Raw genomic sequence first — 21,230 nt, 5'->3', positions numbered from 1 at the left:
CTGCAGTGAGCTCCAGGGCAGCACAGGATACATGAGTTGGCTTCCTGGTGTGTTTGCTTGCACAGCAAGCAGCTCTCCATTGCTGTAAAATGAGCAGGGCCATCCCCTGACAGGCAGAGCTGCACTGTCAACTCAACCAGAGCGTGCTTCAGATTGAGAGATCTTGACAGCATTCCTGTGTGATAGTGTGCTCAGGGATATCAGCCACCTGACCCACAACCCGCAGGCAAGTTACCAGCCAGAGGAGTGAGGATACACATGATCACAGTGCAGAGCCCTTTCCTCAAACAGGAGGGGAAACTCATTGGGAAACTCCCTTTGATGGAATAAAAGAATACATTTCAGAGACAGGACTTTGCAGTACCAACACTGACCCAGCACTCTGCGGCCTCGCAGCCACCACAGCCAAAGACCTGGATCTGGTGAACAGAGATGAACTGGATTTAGAGAATGCACTCAGCTCAGAACTTCATCATCCATTTATTGTGCAACCAGCAGCAGTGACATTCTCCCCCAGCTCCCCTTAACACAATTACAGACATGAAATCAAACGATGTTTTCATTAACGTGGCTGTTATCGTTCCAACAGTGGCGTCTCCTATCCTCTCCAACCAGAGGATGTTACTTCATTGTTAAGCACAAAACCAGGTACGTAAAGCAGGTTAGCATCACAGGACACTCCCTAAGCTAGCACTGCTCCTCAGCCCTATTCCACATGCAGTACTACCCCTGACTGCACAGTTTGGCCTTAGTAGAATTAGGGCAGCCAGCACAGAACAGTCAAGAAAAAGAAATCTGTATGTTCTACCAGTGTAGCTTTCTTTGTGTACTGTTTAAATCTGTGACACTTCTGTGTAAGAGCAGCTAGACAGTACCTCCTTCCCCACCGCCTTCCCAGCACACACTTCTCAAAAGGAACTTGCTTCACTCAGCACATGACTTCGAAGCCAGCTCTGAATTCCTGACTGAACACAACCAAGCACATAGCTCAGGACACCTGCACGTTCTGCAAACCCTGACTGAAGGAGTAGTGATGAGGCAAGGGCATGTCCTTTAGCAGGAAGAGAAAAGCAGCGTGTACTAACACTCGCTACAGATAAACTCAACCTCTTAACGCAGGCCTGCAGATATTTTTCCCTAAGTTAGTACAGGATTCCAGGCAGACAGAAAAGACAGATTCCTATGTGCTTTTAGAAAGTGCCATTTATCTACCGCCTGGTCACACCCCACCTGGGTGGGACTCTTCACCCAGACTGGTTTCTCCAGGCCAGCAACAAGAAAACTGCTGTCCAGAGGTCTTCGAAGTCGAGGTTGGCCAAAAAGCACATCTTCATTTTGGTTTCTACCCTGCTTTTGTCCACCAGTCCATCCATGAGCAAAGTGGCTGCAGACTGGCAGAGAAGCCAGGCAGTCATCTGGTCGGGCTTCAGGGCCTCGGATGCCAGAATGCTTTCACCCCAGAGGCTCAAGTGGAGCACGTTAGCAGCAACTCTAGCAGATAATCTCTGCAAAAAGAGTGAGAGGGAAAATTAGCTACGCTCACATGGAATCACAGAGTGGCCTGGGTTGGAAGGGACCTCAAGGATCATGAATCTCCAACCCCCCTGCCAGGCAGGGTCACCAACCTCCCCATTTACTAGACCAGGTTGCCCAGGGCCCCATCCAACCTGGCTTTAAACACCTCCAGGGATAGGGCTCATATCACATCCTGTCCCATCTGCACTGCTAAAAGTCCCCTAGACCTTCTCTGAGGCTGCCGTGAACAAAAAAGCCTTCCATTATTATTATTCAGGCAACTATGTGTGAACACCAATCACTGACACAAACATCTGAAATCACTGAAACTGTTCAGTGAGCACTATGCTGTGCTCCCACAAAGACCCACATTCACCTTTGTTTGTTACCTACATTGCAATGACATCTGCATTACAGGAGCACCTGGAGCACTACAGGGCAAGATAACCTACAAACAACACAAAGACCAGCTGGATGACTTCCTCAAGGCAGTGGTTTCTGACCTTGTTGGGATCCCTCTGAAGCAGCATCCTTATCACTTGCTTCACCTCACAGGGCACACCATTAGGCAGGCTTGGCAGCTCCTCCTCACGGTAACTTCTGCTTTCCAGGAACGAGTCCCCACAGCTGTAGAAAGGATTGGGCAGGCCCAGGATTTCATAGGCAATCGCTCCAACAGCCCAGGCATCAGCTTTGCTGTAGTCAATCACCATGCCTGGACCTGCTGACGCTGTGGTCACCTGCATGACAAGTCCAATGAGACAGAAAAGTTACAACTAAGAGCTCTAATGAATATTTTCTGTAGGCATGCCTTAGGTTTTCACTGCTTCTCAGCCCACCAGGACACGTAGAAGACTTTCATCACTGCATCTGGGACTTAGTTGTTACCTCTGACCAGCATTCACACCAAGTCCTAAGAGATATTTCGCTTTGGGATTTAAGATAGACAGGAGACATGGAGATAACAACCAGTACTGCACTCACATGCAGGAAATACAAGGCAGGGTGCTCCAGTCCATGAAGGCAGCTATCCTGTCTTAGGTTTTATCAGTGCTATTATCAAAGGACTAAGAAGCAACTACCCATCATCTCACAACCACCTTGAACTTCATTCAAAAGCTACGTGCTGCCCCAATGCAAGGACTGCTGCAGGAACTCCTCTAACAGCCACATGGAACTGAGCCTGAGAAAAAGGCTACAGAACAAACTTTCTATGGGAAAAGTCAACACTGCCTCAAAACACCAATTGATTTTCATTTTGTGGTCAAAGTACCCATTTGACAAATAGTCGCTGTGGGTTCAAAGAAAATTCAATTCATTCTTTCCAGACCCAATCCCACACTTTGCCAAGTTCTCACATATTGCACCTCAGCTGGTGCTGAAGCTTTTAACCCCAGAAGCAGCACAAACCCACAACCAGTGGCACCAGCAATCGCTGAGGGAGGATTTACCTCAGGTGGCATAAGAGAGCTATTGCCACCACGATCCATGTCAATGCTGGTGAAGGGCAGCCTCAGGCCAATGCTGTCATCTGCCAAACAGCAACCGAAGTCTGTGATCACCAGCCGGGGGCAGCCAGCTGCAAACAGGGACAGCAGTGAGCATTCAGCCTGGGAGCACCCAGCTGCATGAGACAGCAGCATGGGAACGCCAGGAGCAGGCACCATGGATATCCTAACCAGGACACATAAGGTTAGGAATTCTTCAATGATGAAACAATCTTTTCATTTCTCCACTTTCACCCTTATCTACAGCGAAAGCTACAAAGATACACACTGAGCTGTAGCAAAAGGCTGGAGGAATTTCACGAGTTAACAGTTCTCGTCCTGAAGACAAGCCAAACACTGCAAAGCAAAATCATTACTTTTCCCGACTCTGAAAGGGAAAAATCAATGCTTTAAATCATTCTTAGTGTAGCTCCAGAGGAGCTCTTCCTTCAAGAAAGATGACATTAGCATTGCTGAAAGCCTGCCACAGCTGCTGTACCAAGACTTTCAATTACAAAGATCTGGCTTCATGCTATTGTTTCTTGCCCATTTGATTTTCAGTCACGCTGAAAAAGAGCTCAGGTAATTAAAATCTCAGGTTAGAAGGGCCAACAGGAGAAAGTTGTGACAAAAATGCTGCTTTTGGTTTTAATACTCTGTCAGTTCCCTGCCTTTCAACAGATGTGCAGCCATGGAAGGGTGCAGCAGCATTTTAAGAACTGCTCTGTGCTGTTTGGCCAGTGAGGAATGACACAGCCTAATGCCAGGGCACCTCCAGCAGTGTGAGTGTGGCAGTCCTGCCATGTCTTCAAGCCAACATTGGCTTTGATTGTGCAACACGCTGCTTTAGTAACACTGCACCTCTCCCTCAGGTTACAGCACAACCTTCTATGTCCATAGACACAGACTTACACCCAGTGATCTACATACCAGAATCGAACTCAACCAAGATGTTGTCAGACTTCAGGTCTCTGTGTGCTATCCTGTGTCGAACGAGATGGTCCACACCTTCCAACAACTGCAAAATCATCATGGTGGAGAGGCGGCTATCCGGGCTGTTGTCCCTCAAATACTGGCACAGGGTGCACGGATAGCTAGTCAGAACATGGAAGATACCTGAATTAGCATCCCAGAAGCTTTTCCCTTCCCATTTGACCCCAGTGCTGTCTGGATGGGGATATGCTGCATTTAGAAGTGCCAAATTCTTCCTGAACTTTGCCATGCCTTCCCTTTTTTGAGTAACTAGCACAGTGAGGGTCTCCAGGTACACCTTCTTACAGGGATCTACATACATACAGGTTTTATTCCTTGCATCAGAGAGGGGACAGATCACTGACACAGACTGTAGGAGCCTAATAGAGAAGTGCAAATCGAGAGAAAGAACACTTTCTTGAGCTACAAAGAGGACAGAGGGCTCCTCCAGACGCACACAGAACAGAGAAGTGGGAAATAGAAGGTGATCTTATATCAGTGGCACAGCCATACCCAACAAAAGACAAAACTGAACTGAGACAGCCAGAGACACCAAATCTCATCACTGCTTCTCCTCTGCCTCCAGCAGTATGTTCCACCTAGAGGCAACATTCACTTTTCGGGGCATGTTCTGCATTCCTTTGTGGCAGTAACTCCCATGGACAGCTTGTCTTTATTGTTGAACAAGAGTTAAAATCTCAAGGATCTCAACAACTCTCAGGAGGCATGTTTCCAAGCGTGTACTCTGGCTTTTGGCAGCAACCCAGGCCAAATCCCGAGCAGGACCCATGTAGCAGCAGAACACACAGCCCTGCTGGGCAATCCCACCAAGTCCCAGCCCCCGACAAGCTTCTCCCCACCTACTTTTTCATCACTAAGAAGAGCGTGTGGCTGCGACCGATCCCTCTGGGATTCAGGCTCACTGGAAGAACATCAGGATAGTCTGTGAGGGCTCCAGGCAGCAACGGCACAGAGGATGTGAAAGCTCGGATCACCTGGATTATATTTGGATGAGGTCGCAACCTCTTTCTCCCAAGGACATGCTCTCTGTGCAGAAGTACAGACATCACAAGTTACACCAATCTCTATTACCTCCAGGATTATTTTGCATTACTATGGCACATCCCCTCCACCAAAGGGTTCCAAAGCAGTGGGCAAATGAGTTTGTTCTGCTGTCACCTTGTGACTGGATTTCCTGCAGTGTGATGGATGAGCAGGAAATACTGCTGCTTTACCTGCACAGCAAAGGAAGCTTTGCTGGAAATGCTCATGCTTGACATGCAGCCTTTCATTTTCCACAAACCTTACCCTGTTAGACTGAAAATAAAGGCCAGATTCACACTACACTTATCACCTTAGACCTCGTATTTACTGGCATAGACAGGAAGCATTCAGGTTACAGAATATGCATCTGCAAAACAGAGCTCTCCTCTCTGAATGTCACATAGCCCTTTGGCTTCTCTGTTGCATTCCCAGGCTAAGGACACACCAAGCAGCATTCATCATTCATCCGTATTGGCAGCTGAGACATATTTGAAATGTAAATCGAGCAGTCTGGACTGCAGAGTGCATTGTTTCCAGTTGGAAAACAGACAAGTTTTTGAACAAGAGCACAATTAAACTCAAGATCCTTGAAAAGTTTCTGTGCAATCTACTGCCCTAGTGCTGCCTGCATACCCTTCGCTCAGGTGAAGAAGAGTTAACTCATTTTCCATTTGCCTTCTCACCAATTCTTGTTTTCTGCATGCAGTAACCTGCACTGCAACAGCTTCCACCTCCCTTCCTTGCACCAATTTTAGAACCAGACCAGCATTAGGCCAGGTTTCACAGGGCTGCCCTTTCAATTCAGCACCAAACTACTACAGAACGTCAGTGCTTAATTCTGTAATTGAAAAGTATAATGATACTTTTAGATGACTTCTCAGAAACAGCTCCTCCCAGCTTTTCTAACAGAGTTAACCTTTTCATTGTCAGAGAGCAATGCAATTTATGCCCTTTACACATAGGGAAACTGAGGCACAGTGCCCCATCAGTCCCAAAGCAGATGATCTTGATCATCCCATGTCCTTTCAAAACTCTTCAAGACTAAGACACCAGAGGGAAGCATACAGCCGAGCTGCAGGTTCCTCCTGCATGCCAACTGCTCCTCAAAGCAAACAAGGCTGTTAAATTACTATTTGAACAGCACCATTTCTATGCTATTTCCGCACCGGAGAGAAAAGTCACTAGGATAGGCAGAAGCATGCTCCTGCATGGCATCTCAGGCATACAGCACTACCAAAGGCAGTACCATTTAGCTAAGGCATACAGACATATGGAATGATCCCAAGGGTTCGTGCTCATTTCTTCCCAAGAACTGTCACAGAAACTTCCAGGTGCATTCTCTACAGCACAGACGTGCTGCAAAATGAAATCAGTGGAACAAGTTGGATCAAATTAGCACATCACACTTGGAGGACAGCTGCCATTGTCATGGTTACTGTACCTGTGGTGGAAGACAGCTCCATACTCCCCAGCTAAGGCAGTCCTTGTGGCTGGAATGAGCTCTCGGTGCATATTGCGCAGGATGGCTTCACTTGAAGAGTCAGCCTGCAAGAGCAACGTGCTGTCAACTCCAGAGGAATAATGACTGTTAATCACTGGCTGTGTGACTAGTCGCTAACAATTGGCGTTCAATGTCATGTCTCTATAGAATGGCTTAGGCTGGAGAGGACCTTAAAGATCACCCAGTTCCAAGACATTGTGCAGGCTGGGCGCCCCCCACCACATCAGGTTGCCAAGGACCCCATCCAACCTGACCCTGGGCACCTCTAGGGATGGAACACACAAGGAGGAGGTTAAGAGCTGACTCCTTACCGAGATGTTCCACATCATTTTGATAGCCAGGGGGAAAGCAGCTTGCTGCTGGCATTTGTCTGCCGGCTCCTGTTCAGACACAGGCAGAGCTGAGCTCTCCGTGCTCTCCTGGTGATGGGGAGATGAAGGAATCGCTGCTTCATAGACGGCTGCATTGCAGCCCTTGCCAAGGGGCTGCCCGATGAGATAGTCCTCCAGCTTGAAGCCCTGCCAGCGCAAAGAGCTCAGCGGATCCTTCTGCGCCTTGTTCTTCCCAACAAACACTGTCTGAAAGGAATAACAAAGGAAAAAACATGAAGAGGAAGCACTCAGTTATTCAAGATTGCACAATGAAGGAAAGCCTGAGTGACTGGAAGGAGTAAAATTCCTTTCTTTTCAACCAGCCCACAGCAGAGGTTGGCACTGGATGGGCTCTGAAGTCCCTTCCAACCCAACCATTCAGCGACTCCAGACACGGGGACAGGCCGGGTCCTGCCCGAAAGCCGCAGCCAAGGGCTGACATTCAGGCGGTAACCATAGGGACAACAGAACCACTAAGGCTGGAAAAGGCCACTAAGATCATCACGGCCAACCCCACCCCAGCCCCACACCTGGATGCGGCCGCACACGGCCCTCGCCCGGCGCTGCTCCTCCAGCGGCGGCTCCAGCAGCGCCAACCCCAGCGCCAGCGCCATGCACGGCCCGGCCCGGGCCCGCCGCACCGCCATGGCCGCCAGCCCGGCCGGGCGCCGGAGGGACAAGAAGCGGACGAAAGGCAGCCGGGAGAGGAGGGAGGGCGGCGAGGCGGCTGAGGGGACAGGAGGGGGAACGGGGATAGGAACGGGGCGGCGCGGCGCGGCGCCGGGCAGAAGGCGGAAGGCGCGGGCAAACAGCACCCGCAGCAACATGGCGGCCACAGAGCGCCTCAGGGAGCGGCGGGAACCGGGCGGCGGCAGCGGCGGCGGGAGGGGGGCGGGGCTTTGGGGGGGGGGGGGGGGGGCGTAGTGCGCAGTGCGCATGCGTAGTCTGTCGGGAGTACGCGGTGCGTGCGCAGTGAGTCAGGTGATGCGCTGCGCATGCGCAGTGCGGAGGGAGGCGATGCACAAGGCGCATGCGCAGTGTGAGGGGTGTATGTGCGCACAGCGCGTGCTCAGTGCGGGGCGCATGCGCAGTGCGGACGGAGGTGATTCATAGAGCGCATGCGCAGTGCGGAGGGTCAGGGGGTGTTGCTGTGTTGGTGCATGGGACGCTGCACAGTGCATGGTGGATTGGTGCACGGAGCCCTGTGCACGGTACTTTAGTGCACAGAGCATTAGTGCAGAGAGTGTTGGTGCACTGAGCAGAGCAGGGTGCTTTGGTGCACAAAGTGCATTGCACAGTGCATGTTCTGATGCAAAGAGCGCTGTGCACAGTGCATTGGCTCACAGCTGCTGTGCATGGTGCAGCGTATATATGTCAACGCAAAGAGCATGTGCAGAGTGTGGTGCTTTGGTGCACTGAGTGCAAGGTGACAGTGCATTTGGCACACTGCACAGTGCATGGATGCACAGAGCTGGATGCACGGTGCATTGGTGCACGGCACACGGTGCACTGATACACAGAGCACAGTGATCGTGCACGTTGCATAGGTGCACAGTGCATTGGTGCACGGCACGTGGTGCACAGAGCACGCTGTATGGAGTGTAGCTGCGTAGCACATGGTGTACTGAGCACAGCACGTGGTGCACAGGGCATGGTACACAGGGCATGGGGCATTGGCGCACAGAGCACAGCCTGGCTCATTAAAGTAACACATCATCTTTTTTTTTCTTCTATTGTGCATAATTTAATTGCCAGGACAATCAGTGAACACCCCCAGGATTCCTCTCTGTCCTCACAAAAGCAAGCAAAAAAATAAAATAAAATAAAATGGAGAAAAGAAGGCAAAAAGGAGGGGTGGCACCGCAGTGACAGCCCACTGAACACCGAGCTGCCCGTGCACAGATGGCTGCTGGATAATGCTGGGGACTTTGAGCTGAAAGTGCTTTTTGTCCCCAGTTTTGCAGCCTCAGATCCAAGCAACATCCATGCAGCAAATCCTTTCACGTGGCGTCGTCCCCGTGGAGCCACTCGCATAGAGGAAAGGTTGGGGGAATAATACATCACCCCCAGCGCTGAAAGGGAAATGCAGGTATGCAGTTCATGCCTTGTGGAGGTCCTCAGGGCCAAAGGAGAGTGGCAGGAGCTCCTGTAGTGTCTTCACAATGTAGGTGCCATCGGGTTTGGTCAGGTAGAGGTCCCAGTCTGTGCCAAACTGCAGGGAGAGAGGCTCGATGGAGAATCCGTGCTTCTTCCCCAGCTGACTGCAGCACCCACAGCCACACCAGCAACTGCTGGGCTCCCTCAGTTTGTTCAGCCCAGAGCAGAGGAGGTGGAGGAGAGGCTCCATGGTGACCTGCAGCTCCTCGTTCCCCTACAGCTCCTCATGGCCCTACAGCTCCTCATGGCTGCCTGCAGCCCCCAGCATGGCAGGGGCCCCACTCACCTCTCTCATCACCTGTCTGCAGGCTCCGCAGGGCGTGATGAAGTCCGACATGTCGCTGCCAAAAGAAGAACCACACCGGGCTCAGTCCCACTCCACCCCAAAACCCAAAGGGAGTAACACCTCGAAACCCAAAGAGATTCCCCCAGACCCAACGGGATTGCCCCAAAATCAAAGGCAGAACCACTCTGGAAAACAAAAGGATCACCCAAAACCCAATGAGATCAGCCAAAACCTAAATAGGGCACCTCCCCAAAGCCCAAAGGAGAAACCTAAAGGCACCTCACCAAAACCCAAAGGGGTTCCCCAAAACCTAAGAGTATCACCCAAAACCCAAAAGGAGTAACACCCCAAAACCCAAAGAGATTCTCCCAAACCCGAAGGGATCACCCAAAACCCTAAGGGAGAACTGCCCCAAAAGGGATCATCTAAAACCTAAATAGGACACCTCCCCAAAGCCCAAAGGAATTGCAAAAAACCTAAAGGGAGTAGCACACCAAAACCCAAAGGGATTTCCCAAAACCCAAAGGGAGCACCACCACAAAACCCAAAGGGACTGCCCCAAAATCAAAGGGGGAATCACCCCCAAACCAAAGAGATTGCCCCAGAATTAAAGGGGGAACCATCCCAAAAAACAAAGGGATCACCCCAAACCCAAAGGGGGTACCTACACAAAGCCCAGAGCAATTGCCAAAAATCCAAAGGGCGTAACACTCCAAAACCCAAAGGGATTCCCCGAAACCCAATGGGACTGCCCAAAAATCAAAGGGAGAACCGCCCCATAAAACAAAGCGAACAGCCTAAACCCCAAGGGGGCACCACCCCAAAAGGAGCACTACATCAAAAAAACCCAAAGGGACTGCCCAAAACCCAAAGGAGGCATCACCCTAAACCCCAAAGATGGCCTCACCTGGCAATGGCCATGGCCCTGAAGCGTGTGTGCCCCTCAGAGATGGCTTTCTGGATGGCGATGCGCTCAGCGCACACCCCCAGGCTGTAGCAGGCATTCTCCACGTTGCATCCTATAGGGAAACACCAGCACCACTCAGCACCCCTCACTTGGTGAGACCCCTTTGAATGTAGCCCATCCTGGGCTCTGGCCAATGCACGTCTCCTTTCTGTGGTTTATTTAATGTATTTTCCTACTCTTGGCTCTTCCAGTGACTATAGCTGGTAGGGAGCACTGAGGAAGGGTTGTGGCACACACCTGGAGGACTTCAAAACCTAAAGGGAACGCCACCCCAAAAAGGAAATAGATCACCCCAAAATCAGAGGGGGAACTACGCCAAAAAGCAAAGGGATTTCCCCAAAATCAAAGGGGGAACCACCCCAAAAAGCAAAGGGGAGCCACCCCAAAAAGGAAAGGGATCGCCCAAAAAGCAAAGAGGGAAGCATGCCAAGAAGCAAAGGGATTGCCTAAAAGTCAAAGGGGACTCCGCCCCAAAAAGCAAAGGGAACACCCAAACAGTAAAGGGATCACCCAAAAAGAAAAGGGGAACTACCTAAAAACCTAAAGGGTGAAACACTTGAAAAACCAAAAGAACCCAAAGGGAGCACCACCACAACACCCAAACAGATCAGCCCAAAATCAAAGGGGAGACCACTCCAAAAAGCAAAGAGGGAACCTCCTCAAAACCTAAAGGTGCAACAGCCCAAAACCAAAAGGGATTGCCCAAAACCCAAAGGGAGAACCACTCAAAAATCCAAAGGCATTGCCTCAAATCACCAAAACCCAAAGGGAGAACAACCCAAAAACCCAAAGGGTTTGCCCCAAAATCATAGGGGGAGCCACCTCAAAAACCAACAGGATTACTCAAAACCCACAAGGGGAACCACCCCAAAGCCCAAAGGAGGCACTACACCCCCCGAAAAAAACCCACAATGAGATTGCCAAAAACTCAAAGCGAATGCCGCCCTAAACCCAAAGGGACCAACACCCTAAAACCTCAAGAGATTGCCCAAACGCTCCGCCAACCCCAAAACCCACCGGGCTCAAGCCAAACCCACAACAGGCAGCACCCCAACACCCATAGGGGGCACCATTCCCAGAGCCCAAAGCGATCCCCCAGAACCCAAACGGGCCGTCACCCCATGACCCCAAGGCGACGTCTCACCGGAGAAGATCTCCCCGCCGACGGTGAGCAGCGCGGCGCCCACGGGGAAGCGGCTGTAGGGGCAGTAGGCGCAGTCCTTGGCCTCACGGCAGCGGCGAAGCAGCAGCTGTAGGCACTCGCTGCCCTCCATGCCTGCACTGCCTGCCCCACACGATGACGCCGACGTGGTTAAATATTTCCCCGATCGCAACGCCCCGTCGGGATAACGCCCCACGCGTGCACCGGGCATCATCCCCAGCCTCGAGGTATTGGGATCGGGGTGGGGGTTGAGCTCTCTCTGAGTTTGCTTTCTCATTTTTGGGGGGGGATTTTTCTAGCAATTTTTCTACGTGCTTTGCTTTTTTTTTTCTCTCTCTCTCTGTGTGCTAAGATGGAGTGTTTTCTCACACCGCCCTGTTTTCCTTCCTCCCCAGCAGGAATTTGGTGCCAGGAACGTCCTGGGGGGAGCCACGGAGAGGTCAAAGGGAAGAAAACCATTGGGTCGCAAACAAGAAATAGCACATTTCCCCCTCACCAACCCTTCCCCACCCCGCCTTAGTTTCTCATTGACAGCCAACACGCAGCAGGGGAAGCGGATGGAAAGTCTCCCTGATGCTGCCTTCCCCCGCTGCTGCACAATCCTATTGCTGAGCGCAGATAAGGACTATTCTGCACCATCCTACCACGTCCCCCCTGTGTGGCTGAGCACCATTTCCCATCCTTGATATCCCCATATGTGGGGATAATAGGACGATCCCCTTCCTAGTTCCGTGTTCACTCTGAAACCTAATGATGGCAATGGGAAAAAATGGGTTTTTTATAGCCAAAATCACCCGCACCCCTGTGCTATTTGCAGAACTCAAAGGAGGCACCAACCCAAAAAGCAAAGGGATCACATGGAAAGCAAAGGTAGGACCACCTGAAAACCTAAAGGGTGCCACACCACAAAAACCAAAGGGATCGCCCAAAACACAAAGGTGGAACCACCCCAAAACCCAAAGGGATCGCCCAAAACATAAAGGAGGCACCATCCCAAAAATCTAAGGAATTGCCCAAAAACCAAAGGAAATACCACACCAGAACCTATAGGGGACACCACCTCAAAACCTGAAGGAATCACCCTAAAATCAATGAGGGATCCACCTGAAAACCCAAAGGGATCTCCTCAAAATCAAAGGGGGAACCATCCCAAAACCCAAAGGGAGCTCCCCAAAAGCAAAGGGAGAACCATCCCAAAAGCCAAAGGGATCTCCCCAAAATCAAAAGGGGAACCATCTCAAAACCCAAAGGGATCTTCCCAAAATCAAAGGGGGAACCACCCCAAAACCCAAAGGGATCTCCAGGATATTAAAGGGGGAACCACCCCAAAACCCAAAGGGATCTCCCCAAAAACAAAGGGAGAATCACCCCAAAACCCAAAGGGATCACCCCAAAAACCCAAAGGGATCTCCCCAAAATCAAAGGAGGAACCACCCCAAAATCCAAAGGGATGTCCCCAAACCCAAAAGGGGCAGCACCCCAAAACCGAAAGAGATCTCCCCAAAATCAAAGAGAGAATCACCCCAAAAACCCAAAGGGATCTCCCCAAAATCAAAGGGGGCAGCACCCCAAAACCCAAAGGGATCTCCCCAAAATCAAAGGGGGAACCACCCCAAAACCCAAAGGGATCTCCCCAAAATCAAAGGGGGCAGCACCCCAAAACCCAAAGGGATCTCCCCAAAATCAAAGGGGGAACCACCCCAAAACCCAAAGGGATCTCCAGGATATTAAAGGGGGAACCACCCCAAAACCCAAAGGGATCTCCCCAAAAACAAAGGGAGAATCACCTCCAAAACCCAAAGGGATCTCCCCAAAATCAAAGGAGGAACCACCCCAAAATCCAAAGGGATGTCCCCAAACCCAAAAGGGGCAGCACCCCAAAATCCAGAGGGATCTCCCCAAAATTAAAGGGGGAACCATCTCAAAACCCAAAGGGATCTCCCCAAAATCAAAGGGGGCAGCGCCCCAAAAACCCAAAGGGATCTCCCCAAAATCAAAGGGAGAACCATCCCAAAACCCAAAGGGATCTCCCCAGAATCAAAGGGGGCAGCACCTCAAAACCCAAAGGGATCTCCAGGATATTAAAGGGGGAACCACCCCAAAACCCAAAGGGATCTCCCCAAAATCAAAGGGGGCAGCGCCCCAAAAACCCAAAGGGATCTCCCCAAAATCAAAGGGAGAATCACCCCAAAACCCAAAGGGATCTCCCCAGAATCAAGGGGACAATCACCTCAAAAACCCAAAGGTATCTCCCCAAAATCAAAGGAGGAAACACCCCAAAATCCAAAGGGGTGTCCCCAAACCCAAAAGGGGCAGCACCCCAAAATCCAGAGGGATCTCCCCAAAATTAAAGGGGGAACCATCTCAAAACCCAAAGGGATCTCCCCAAAATCAAAGGGGGCAGCGCCCCAAAAACCCAAAGGGATCTCCCCAAAATCAAAGGGAGAACCATCCCAAAACCCAAAGGGATCTCCCCAGAATCAAAGGGGGCAGCACCTCAAAACCCAAAGGGATCTCCAGGATATTAAAGGGGGAACCACCCCAAAACCCAAAGGGATCTCCCCAAAATCAAAGGGGGCAGCGCCCCAAAAACCCAAAGGGATCTCCCCAAAATCAAAGGGAGAATCACCCCAAAACCCAAAGGGATCTCCCCAGAATCAAGGGGACAATCACCTCAAAAACCCAAAGGTATCTCCCCAAAATCAAAGGAGGAAACACCCCAAAATCCAAAGGGGTGTCCCCAAACCCAAAAGGGGCAGCACCCCAAAACCCAGAGGGATCTCCCCAAAAACAAAGGGACAATCACCCCAAAACTCAAAGGGATCTCCCCAAAATCAAAGGGGGCAGCACCCCAAAAACCCAAAGGGATCTCCCCAAAATCATTATCAGCGGGGAGCACCGCTGGTGCTGCATGGCTGAACGTCGGCACTGCTCTCTGGGCTCTGCACCCTGCAGGGGCTGCGCTGTCTCCCCATAACGGAGCAGCACATCTCCCGCCGGCAGCGGCAGCGCAGCGGCATCTCTCCGTGTGCGCCGATGCGTTCTCCCTCCTCTCCACGCTTTGGGCTGCGCGCGGTGGCCGCCTGCACGCCCGGGGAGGTGGAGCAGCGCTCCGTTCTGCGGCAGCATCATCATTGCATCCTCACCCAGCGCATCCCGCTGGGGACCGGCCCTTGGGAACGGGATACGGGGACCGACCCTTGGGTCGGGATCGGGATACGGCAGCGAGGTGATGCTGCCCTGGCGCCGCAGCAAGTTCGTGCTGGTGGAAAACGAGCGTAAGTGCAAAGGGAAAAGCTTGGGGCCAGGGTTGGGCTATGCCTCTCTGCTGGCCGGCTTCCTGCGCTCCTGCCCCGATTTGTTGCCCGAATGCCCCTTGGAGAGGTTGGGTGCAGTGTTTGGAGGCCGGCGGCAGAAAGTGGAGCTGAACAAGGAGGATCCCACCTACACCGTGCGCTACCTGGGTAACGCCGTCACGCTGCACGCCAAAGGAGAGGGATGCACCGAGGAGGCGGTGGGGAAAATATGGGCCAAAAGCGACGCGGGCGCCGGCGGGGCCAAGATGAAGCTGACCTTAGGGCCGCACGGCATCCGCATGGCACCGGGGGAGAAGGGTGCCCGGAGGTCGGGCCACGCGTACCTGCTGCACCGCATCACCTACTGCACAGCCGACCGCCGGCACCCGAAGGTCTTTGCGTGGGTGTACCGACACCAGGTGAAGAACAAAGCGGTGGTGCTGCGCTGTCACGCCGTCCTCGTCCCCAAAGCCGCCACCGCGCGTGCCATGGCCCTACTCCTCTTCCAGACCTCCGCTTCGGCCTTTGACGAATTCAAGAGGCTCAAAAGGCAGAACGACGGCCGTCGCCTCCAGCAGCAGCTCCTGGGCGAAGCCATCGTCCCCTTGGTGCCCCTGCGCAGGCTGCTCAATGCCAAGTGTCCCTACCGCCCGCCGGCCGAGCGCGCCCGCTGCGCCCCGCGGCTCAGCTCCATCCTGGAGGAGGACGAGGAGGAGACGGGGGGCACGTGGGGGGACGGGGGTCCCACCGTGGTCTCTTTGGCCAGTGAGATGCGGGGGTGCAGCTTGCGTGGCCCACGGGCCCCCATATGCTGAGCATTCCCATTGGCGTCCACTGCTTTGGCCACAGCGGGTGCCCTCGGGACACAGCTGGACAATAGGGCTACGTCCCTTGCTCTCAAGGGGGGGGGGACACCTGGATCCCCCCCCATCCCTCTCCTGGAAATAAACCCAATCTGTGTTTTCTGCCTGTGACAGCGCCTGTCTCTCACCAGCCTGGAAGACTCGCGAGGGTTTGTTGCTTTTCTATTTTGTATTTACCCATTTTTTACTCCTCTCGGGGTAAAATTTCCACCCCAGTGGGGAGGGAGGGAAGGGGGGGGTTCTGCACCTTCCATGCCATTCCACGTCAAGTGATGCTCGTGTTGCCATGGCAACGTGGGGGTTTAAATAGAGCAGGCCCACGCTTTGGTGGAGGGGGGAGGGCTGCGGTGGGGACCCCAGGCCTGAAGCTGGGGGGCAAAGGCAGACAGGAGCACCTAAATCCCTGGAATTCCACCCAATATGATTTATTTTCACCCAGTTTCTGCTCTCCTTGCTCTGACAGGAGCAGCAACGCGGAGGGGCACAGTGGAAAGAACTGAACAAATGGGGCTGGAGGGGGGTGGGGGGGAGGAACAAGGGGCAGCGCTGCCCCATGCCTTGAGGAAGGGGATGCACCACTGGGATGGGGTTTGGGTGAGCAATCCCCACATACGGCAGCCAGGGAGGGGATGGGCTGTGGTCCTGATTCCCTCTGAACTGTGGGGGCTGGCATCAGGCTGCCCATTGGCCGCCCCCCAAAAGCACTGCAGGGCCGAGATTTGGGCTAACACCCCTAAAAATAAACCTGTGGAGCTTAGATGTAGCCTGCATCCTGCAGAATCCTGGGGTGGAAGACTGGGATTTGGGCTAAACATACCCTGAAAGCCCTGTAAGGCTGAGATATAGGCTAATCCCTCCCAAAAGGTGGCACAGGGCTGGAATTCAGCTTGTCCACTTCCAAAATCCTGGGGGTGAGAGTATGGTATTTAGGCTAAACCTACCCCAAAGGCCCCGTGTGGCTGGGATATGGGCTATCCTGCCCTAAAATCCTGCGGTAAAAGGCTGGGATGTGAGGTAAACCTACCAAAAAGGCCCGGTGGGGCTGGGATTTGGGTTAATCTGATCCCAAAAAGGCCGCGTGAGGCTGAGATTTGAGCTATTTCCCTCAAATAAAGTGCAGCTGGGCTGGGATTTGGACTAACACCTCCACAGAGCATCACAGGGCCAGGATTTAGCCTCTCACCTTCCAAAATCCTGTTGGTTGAACGCCGAGATCTGGGCTAAATCCACCCCAGAGGCCCTTCAAGGCCTTCCAAGGCACTGCGGGGCTGTACTGGGGGGCTCTATCAGCCCTCCACCCCGTCTGGAGACCCTCCGTCCATTTCTCGGAGGACCGCGCACTCTATGGTAACGGCGGGGCTTCCAGAGCGCCGCGCGCTGTACGTCATCAACCCGCGGCTTTGTGATGACGTCATCAACAAACGCCGCGCGGTTGCCGCGGTAACGGCGGCGATGGAAGGCGGCGGGCGGCCCTCGGCCCTGCAGGCCGCGCTGCTGGCGGCCGGCACGGGGTTGACCGCGCTGCTCTACTCGGTGTACCGGCAGCAGGCCCGCCTCGCCCGCGGCCTGCAGGTGGGTACGGGAGCTCCGGGGCGGTGCTGCGGCCTGCTGCCGGCCGTGGTGGCTGCTCCGGGCCTAGGCCACGGCCTGCTCCCGGGCCTGGGCCTTGTGGTTGATCCGCGCTCCTTCCCGTAGGGCGCCCGGAGGCTGCGGCTGGACGGGGAACTGCGGGCCGTGCTGCTGGAGGCGCCGGGCCGCTGCGTGCCCTATGCTGTCATCGAAGGTATTGGCGTGGCAAAACGCCGGGCCTCCTTCCCCACCGCCCCTTTGGCTCAAGCGTTTTGCCCAAAATCTGACGTTTGGCGCCAAAAAATCTTCCTGCGTGCAGCCCGGGTCATGGCAGTAACAGTAGTGGGTGGCACAGAGGAAGGAGCTGAGGATCTGGGGCTGTGCTGCATTGGGGCATGGGGCATCACTGCACTGCAGCGTGGGGAGGGGGAATGCAGACTCCTCCTTCATAGCCCCACAGAGATGGGGTTGCGGTGAACTGCCCCCAGAAACAATATCCATGGAGGGGACAGCTTGTGGTCTCGTTCCTTCCAAATTTCTGAGGGGATGATGCCAGCCCTAACAGAGGGCTCTGTGGGACTGGGGTTTAGGCTAGAGCTAATTCCTTCCAAATGCACTGCAGGCTGGGGTTTGGGCTAGCACCCCTAAACACAAATCTATGGAGCTTAGATATAGCCTGCTTCCTGCAAAACCATGGGGTAAAAGGCTGGGATTTGGGCTAAACGTACCCCAAAGGCCCTGTGGGGCTGGGGTTTGGGCTAATCCCTCCATAAAGGTGCCATAGGGCTGGAATTTAGCCTGTCCCATTAAAAAATCTTGAGAGTGAAAAACTAGAATTTGAGCTAAACATATCCCAGAGCCCTGTGGGGCTGAGTTTTGAGCCTGTATCCCTCCCCCAAAAAAGCACTTTGGGGCTGGAATTTGAGCTAATCTTCCCCCACAAAAAAAAAAAAGACTTGCACCACAACTCAACCACTCCACATGTTCCAGGTGTGGTGCGTTCTGTCAGGGACACCCTGAGCAGCCAATTTGTGGAGAACTGCAAGGGCGTCGTGCAGAGGCTGACACTGCAGGAGCACAAGATGGTGTGGAACCGAACAACCCACCTCTGGTATGTACCCATAGAACTATAGGACATCCCAAGTTGGAAGGGGACCCATAAGGACCACCGAATCCGGCCCTTGGCTTCACACAGGAACACCTAAAATCTGAACCATACATCTGAGAGCAGTGTCCCACTACTCCTTGAGTTCTGGCAGCTCAGGGCTGTCCCCATTGCCCACGCATATGGCATCTGGAGGCCACCCCAAGCAGCTGACTCAAAGCATCCTCGCACTGCACTGAGCAGCCCAACAAAGCAGAGGACAGGGAGCTCTTCCCACCACACTGCAGCTCATCATAGCTGAGAAGGTGCTGAGGATTAGATGGGTTCAGCTGCCTCTGAGTGCTTTCCCTGTGACAGCAGAAGGTTTTGCATGGGGGACACCACAAGGGCACAGGCAGCGTGACGAATCTGGCTGTGTTGACAGCCGTGTGATGTTTCCCTGCTGTCTGGCAATTTGTATTATAGGATGGCTTAGGTTGGAGGGAACCTTAAAGATTATCAAGCTCCTACCCGCTGCCACGGGGTTAAATCAAGCCCCACCCGAGCCAGCCTGGAATACTAACGTGGAAGTGCTAATGCTCACTTTATCCCCAGGAATGACTACGAGAAGATCATCCACCAGCGAACCAACACCACTGCCTTCGACCTGGCCCCGCTGGAGGACGGCACCGGCGTGGCAGTGAGGGTGATGAAACCACTGGAGGCCGCCGAGCTCAGCCTGGAGACGGTGCACGAGAAGTTCCACCCCTCTGTGCAGTCCTTCCCCGACGTCATCGGGCACTACATCAGCGGGGAGCGCCCCAAAGGCATTCAGGAGACGGAGCAGATGCTGAAGGTGGGAGCGGCGCTGACTGGTGTTGGGGAGCTGGTGCTGGACAACAACACCATCAAGCTGCAGCCACCCAAGCAGGGCCTGCGCTACTACCTGACCAGCTCCGATTTCGACGCTTTGCTGAGGAAACAGGAATCGAGCGCCAAGCTTTGGAAGATGCTGACCATCCTTTTTGGTTTCGCCACATGTGCTGCTCTCTTCTTCCTCCTGAGGAAGCAGTACCGGCACCACCGGGAGAGGCAGCACCTCAAGCAGATGCAGGAGGAGTTCAGGCAAGCGCAGGAGCGGCTGATGCGCGAAGTGAACGCCGAGGGTGGAGAGACACTGAAAAACGCCTGTGTCATCTGCCTGAGCAGTGCCAAATCCTGCGTGTTCCTGGAGTGTGGGCACGTCTGCTCCTGCACTGAGTGCTACCGAGCCCTCCCAGAGCCCAAAAGGTGCCCCATCTGCAGACAGGCCATCACCAGGGTGGTTCCCCTGTACAACAGCTAAAACGCTGCGGCTCAGGGGGATTGTTTTGGAGAGCTCCCTCTCTTTGAGGGTCTGCTCGCATGCTGCCCCTCTGCTGGGGTGGTCGGATTGCTGGGGGTGAAATCTCGGACTGGGGAAGGGGGAGGGAGCTGGAGGGGAGCTGGGCTTGAAAATGGTTGCAAGAGCTCAGGGCTCACGTGGTGCTCCTGGAGGCAAAATCAGTTTATTTCTGCAATACTCTGGTGATAAAAAAAAAACAACCCTCTGTTATAAGACATGAGGAGTCCTGAGGCTGCGCAGTGGGGGCAGTGCTGCCTCCTAGCAGCTCCTCCAGCCAGCTGAGCAGGCGGTCAGAAGAGCTTCTGCTTCATGCCAGTGGTTTTGTGATGAATGGTGAACACAGGCAAGGAGCAGCGTCTGCATCATCCCCTCCTGGCAGCACTGCCAGGGTCTGCACTTCGGCCACGTGTGATCGTGTCGTGCCAGAATGTGGGAACTGGGACACGGCAGCTCTCTGGCTGATTCCTGCAGCGGGGCTTGGGCTGGGGTACGGCACGGGATGTAATAAAACCGATTGAGAAGCGTGTTTGTCCTGGCTTGTTCCATCCCTGCAACCCTGAGGGCGCTGCCTTCCTCTGCTCCCGCTGCATTCTGCGAGCTGGAAGAGGCGGCATCCGGCCCAGGAGCGCGAGGTGGGGCCGGGGGCTCTCCCCTTCCTCTTTGACGAGTCTTGAGGTTGGAGCAGGCTGCGGAGAAACCCCGCGGCAGAGCCCAAAGGCCGCATCCAGCCGGGCTGCAGGTGGCGGTGCGCGCCCGCTGCGGGAGGAGGCGGAAAACGGCAGAAATAGCAAAAAAATCCGCAGGGACGGCGGCGCGTCTCCTTCCCTTCTCCCGCTGCCATAAATCCATCACCCCGCGGCTCTCTCGGCAGCACCGGTCGTGCCCAGGCTCTCCCCCGGCGCCGCAGACGCAGGAGCGGATTCTTTTCTTACCCCGTGCAGCTCCAAAAAGCCGGTTTTTCCACCCAAACCCGGTGCGGGTCCTGCGATGGGGGCTGCAGGGAACGCAGCCATCCCCGCAGCGCCCAAAATAAGCTCCTGGGGGCTGCGCTGCCCCCGCTGCCTTTTGCCTCCTGTTCCCCAGCCTTCCCCCGCGGGATGCGGGCGCAGACGCAGCGTTATGCAAGGAGCTGGCAGCGGGGCTCTGCGGCTGCGTTCCCAGCGAGCCCCAGCCCCGCAAACACCGGAGCCCCAGCCTTCACCTGCCCCAAAACGAGCTGTTCTGCCCCCGGACGTGCTGGAGTCCCTGTTGGTTGCGAGCTGTTTGCAGAGATGGTGCGAGCCTGCCTTGTGCAAACCAACTTTGTGCTGCTGTCCCTACTGTCCCCCCCCGACTTCTTGCAGGGGGTGCGTCAAGAATGTGCTGGGGATGCAGCATTGTCCCCGGAGCTGTTGCTCATCCCGTGCATGTGCTGGTTTGCTTTGCCAAAAGATAATCCCCTCTGCAGCCACTGGGCAGAAAGATCACTGTGAGCTGGGAAAGGTGGGCACGGGGACATGGCGTGGGGGTGCAGTGTAAGTACATGGCACAGGGACACGGTACAGGGACATGGCATGAGGACATGGCATGAGG

General features: G+C 54.0%; 4 protein-coding genes across 10 annotated transcripts; 2 read left to right on the top strand and 2 right to left on the bottom strand.

Moving 5' to 3' along the window:
• Positions 1–461: 461 nt before the first annotated feature.
• PINK1 (PTEN induced putative kinase 1) lies at positions 462–7,783 on the bottom strand. The gene is made up of 8 exons (NM_001389481.2): positions 7,421–7,783; positions 6,831–7,097; positions 6,460–6,563; positions 4,839–5,021; positions 3,933–4,096; positions 2,967–3,094; positions 2,019–2,255; positions 462–1,505 (listed from the first exon to the last, which is right to left on the bottom strand). Exons 1-8 carry the CDS (start codon positions 7,715–7,717, stop codon positions 1,245–1,247), a joined length of 1,641 nt encoding a protein of 546 aa, NP_001376410.2. The 5' UTR covers positions 7,718–7,783; the 3' UTR covers positions 462–1,244.
• An 825-nt stretch (positions 7,784–8,608) lies between these two features.
• On the bottom strand, positions 8,609–16,976 carry CDA (cytidine deaminase). Of its 7 annotated transcripts, none has more exons than XM_046903186.1 (6): positions 16,805–16,976; positions 15,103–15,453; positions 11,445–11,881; positions 10,241–10,352; positions 9,334–9,388; positions 8,609–9,102 (listed from the first exon to the last, which is right to left on the bottom strand). In XM_046903186.1, the coding sequence occupies exons 3-6, from the start codon at positions 11,737–11,739 to the stop codon at positions 8,989–8,991; spliced, it is 576 nt and encodes a 191-aa protein (XP_046759142.1). In that variant the 5' UTR covers positions 11,740–11,881; positions 15,103–15,453; positions 16,805–16,976; the 3' UTR covers positions 8,609–8,988. The 7 variants fall into 7 exon arrangements, with proteins under 7 accessions (XP_046759142.1, XP_046759141.1, XP_046759143.1 ...); XM_046903185.1 differs by having other exon boundaries at positions 15,103–15,342; XM_046903187.1 differs by having other exon boundaries at positions 11,445–11,585; positions 15,103–15,342.
• FAM43B (family with sequence similarity 43 member B) lies at positions 14,556–15,732 on the top strand. The gene has a single exon (XM_004947488.5). The coding sequence runs from the start codon at positions 14,695–14,697 to the stop codon at positions 15,571–15,573; it is 879 nt and encodes a 292-aa protein (XP_004947545.1). The 5' UTR covers positions 14,556–14,694; the 3' UTR covers positions 15,574–15,732.
• A 61-nt stretch (positions 16,977–17,037) lies between the features above and the next one.
• Positions 17,038–20,184, top strand: MUL1 (mitochondrial E3 ubiquitin protein ligase 1). Its single transcript, XM_424579.8, has 4 exons — positions 17,038–17,193; positions 17,317–17,404; positions 18,181–18,301; positions 18,890–20,184. The coding sequence occupies exons 1-4, from the start codon at positions 17,074–17,076 to the stop codon at positions 19,617–19,619; spliced, it is 1,059 nt and encodes a 352-aa protein (XP_424579.7). The 5' UTR covers positions 17,038–17,073; the 3' UTR covers positions 19,620–20,184.
• The last annotated feature ends 1,046 nt before the right edge of the window (positions 20,185–21,230 follow it).

Source organism: Gallus gallus, chromosome 21, assembly GCF_016699485.2.
Source record: "Gallus gallus isolate bGalGal1 chromosome 21, bGalGal1.mat.broiler.GRCg7b, whole genome shotgun sequence".
NCBI classification, from domain to species: domain Eukaryota; kingdom Metazoa; phylum Chordata; class Aves; order Galliformes; family Phasianidae; genus Gallus; species Gallus gallus.
Note: the sequence above shows the minus strand (reverse complement) of the source record. Positions and strands in the feature narration are given on the sequence as shown.